The sequence below is a fragment of the Diaphorina citri genome, unplaced genomic scaffold, assembly GCF_000475195.1.
Source record: "Diaphorina citri unplaced genomic scaffold, Diaci psyllid genome assembly version 1.1 scaffold8395, whole genome shotgun sequence".
Lineage (NCBI taxonomy): Eukaryota > Metazoa > Arthropoda > Insecta > Hemiptera > Psyllidae > Diaphorina > Diaphorina citri.
Genome location: NW_007385770.1, coordinates 9307 through 12258, shown reverse-complemented (window position 1 = coordinate 12258; position 2952 = coordinate 9307). Strand labels below are relative to the sequence as shown.

At 38.7% G+C, this 2952-nt stretch overlaps 1 protein-coding gene across 1 annotated transcript; it reads left to right on the top strand.

Annotated features, from left to right (window-relative positions):
• Window positions 1-276: 276 nt before the first annotated feature.
• LOC103522419 (mitochondrial proton/calcium exchanger protein-like) lies at window positions 277-2653 on the top strand. The gene is made up of 5 exons (XM_026832575.1): window positions 277-370; window positions 796-918; window positions 1052-1088; window positions 1430-1611; window positions 2444-2653. The coding sequence occupies exons 1-5, from the start codon at window positions 323-325 to the stop codon at window positions 2651-2653; spliced, it is 600 nt and encodes a 199-aa protein (XP_026688376.1). The 5' UTR covers window positions 277-322.
• The last annotated feature ends 299 nt before the right edge of the window (window positions 2654-2952 follow it).

Here is a 2952-nt window from a genome sequence, read left to right as displayed (position 1 = left end):
GATAGCGGAGGTACTGGACAAGATGGATGCAGACCATGATGGTGCTATCCGTGTAGAAGCTGTACTTAAGGTAAGTACTTGACACGTCTAAACTACAGAGGATAGCGGAAGTACTGGACAAGATGGATGCAGACCATGATAGTGCTATCCGTGTAGAAGCTGTACTTAAGGTAAGTACCTGACACGTCTAAACTACAGAGGATAGCGGAGGTACTGGACAAGATGGATGCAGACCATGATGGTGCTATCCGTGTAGAAGCTGTACTTAAGGTAAGTACCTGACACGTCTAAACTACAGAGGATAGCGGAAGTACTGGACAAAATGGATGCAGACCATGATGGTGCTATCCGTGTAGAAGCTGTACTTAAGGTAAGTACCTGACACGTCTAAACTACAGAGGATAGCGGAAGTACTGAACAAGATGGATGCAGACCATGATGGTGCTATCCGTGTAGAAGCTGCACTTAAGGTAAATTAGTTTATTTTATTATGTGACTTTTTTTTAGATTCAACATGGCTGAACCAAAGAGATTCCGCTTTAGACGTCCACACTTGCTGCCACAGGGCACTTATGTATTTTCAATGGTTATCTGAAATAGGGCCTCTGAGTGAAATTTTGCTAATTTTGGATGAAAAAAAAAATCCAAGAATTAAGTATATGTCTCTCGTGTTAAGGGAGATGTTTTTAATACATGGGTTTCTGTGGGTAATCACCATGGAATATGGCATATTTATTTTATTTTAGATTGCTTTTTGAGCAGAATAAACACAGTCTTTTCCATTTTATTTTCCAGGTGCTAGAACTAATAGGTGAAGAGAACGTGAAACTTTCCAAGAAACAATTCGAAGAAATTGTGGAGATGATAAACAAGGAGGAAGCCATTGAACTTGAAGAACAGCTGGACAAAGTTCTCAAGGCAAAACTGAAAGAGACTACACACTTGAAACCCGTAGGTAAGTAACTAGACTTGTATACCAGAGGTCAGGGGTTCGAAGTAGACATGATAAACAAGAAGCCATTGAACTTAGAGAACAGCTAAAGTTCTCAAAGCAAAACTGAAAGAGAGTACACATTTGAAACCCATAGGTAAGTAACTGGACTTGTATACCAGAGTTCAGAGGTTCGAAGAAGTAGGAGAGAATTAGAGAAAGAGAGATGATACCTAAATAAGTCGAAAAAAGAAAGAAAAAAAAATACCTATATTTTTGTGATTTTGCAAAAATAAAACAAAAATTAAAAATAATAATAGGTAATTAAAAATAAAAAAAAAAAAAGGGAAATAAAAAAAAAAAAAAAAAAAAAAAAAACGAAAACGAAAAAACAAAAAATCTAAATTTTTGTGATGATTATTATTTTTTATGGTGGGCATCAAACCCAAGACCTTCTGGATAACAAGCAGCAGACTAACCGTGCATTTTTCATTCCAGGTGAAGACACTATTGAGGAAATCGAACGGATAAGTCCCCTATCCCCTCCCAAGTCCGAACCTCAGCTTACAAATCTACCACCTACCTCTGATCTACCCCCAGTTCCGCGCATTAGTAAGCCCAAGTCAAGTACAGGAACATCATCTGAATCTGCCAAAGAGTTTTCCGAATTTTATGAAAAGGTGAGAGAATGAAGAAAAGCTTTTTGTATTGAGGCCCGTCGTTCGAGAAAAATCCTGCTTGTCGTCCGGAAAAAAATCGTGTCGTGTGTATTGGGAACACTCCCATTTAAATTGTATTGCCTACAAGGACATTTTGTGCCGTTCGGAGAAAAAAATTGTGTCGTGTGTAGTGGGAACCCTCTGATTTGAAGTGCATTGCCTACAAGGACATTTTGTGTTGTTCGCAGAAAATAAAATCGTGTCGTGTGTATTGGGAACACTCCCATTTGAATTACATTGCCTACAAGACAGGACATTCGGGGGAAAAAAGTCGGATGAAACTCACGACAAATGGAACGGGTCTTTAACGGTTTGAATTTATTTTTTGCGATTTTTGCACGCAGGTAAAAATTTCCTACCAGACTCACGAGATTTTAAATGTTCTTCAATACCTAACGCTAGGGATCAGCAAATTTCACGTGACTATTGGGGTTTATGCAGGAAACGTTTGTATTTTATAGTCGAAAATCTTGGAAAAAGTTCCTGTTGCGCAAAGAGTTATTACATTTTAATTTTTATTTATTTATTTTTTATTGTATTTTATTTTTAGGTGCGAAGTAAAGGTGTCGACACATCGACGGAGGACATCATGAAGTTCTCCCGACTATCACGTGTAAGTATATTGGGGTTCATGCAGGAAACGTTTGTATTTTGTAGTCGAAAATCTTGGAAAAAGTTCCTGTTGCGCAAAGAGTTATTACATTTTATTTTTATTTATTTATTACTTTCTATTACTACTTACAGTATAGCGGAGCTATACTAGTAATGAAAATATTTTTTATTTTATTTTCAGGTGCGAAGTAAAGGTGTCGACACATCGACGGAGGACATCATGAAGTTTTCCCGACTGTTCCAGGATGAAATCACGCTGGACTCGCTATCCAGGGCACAATTGCAGGCTCTATGTCGGGTCCTGGAATTGCACCCTATTGGTACCTCAAACTTTCTACGCTTCCAGTTGCGCCTCAAATTGCGGAGCTTGGCCGCAGACGACAAGGTATGAATCAGTCAAGCGTGAATTTGTTTGTGTTAAAGCAGAGCCTTTTCACAAGTGGGTATCACAGCATTACTAAGTGCTTCCTTTGTAATCAATTTCCATAGTTCTACTAATCCTTTTACACTGGTAATGCCGCCACTGAAATTGCACCCTATTGGTACCTCAAACTTTCTACGCTTCCAGTTGCGCCTCAAATTGCGGAGCTTGGCCGCAGACGACAAGGTATTTTTAATAATAGTGCTTATTTATACTGCTCGCATAGGACTGTAAAGTCCCTTTACTCCAGCAGTAGGCTACTACTATTA

Coding starts and splice junctions, on each gene's coding strand:
- LOC103522419 (XM_026832575.1), top strand. CDS start 323: ATGGATGCAGACCATGATGGTGCTATCCGTGTAGAAGCTGTACTTAAG. Junction 919..1,051: donor AGCTGGACAAAGTTCTCAAG/GCAAAACTGAAA, acceptor AAAGTTCTCAAA/GCAAAACTGAAAGAGAGTAC. Junction 1,089..1,429: donor TACACATTTGAAACCCATAG/GTAAGTAACTGG, acceptor TTTTCATTCCAG/GTGAAGACACTATTGAGGAA.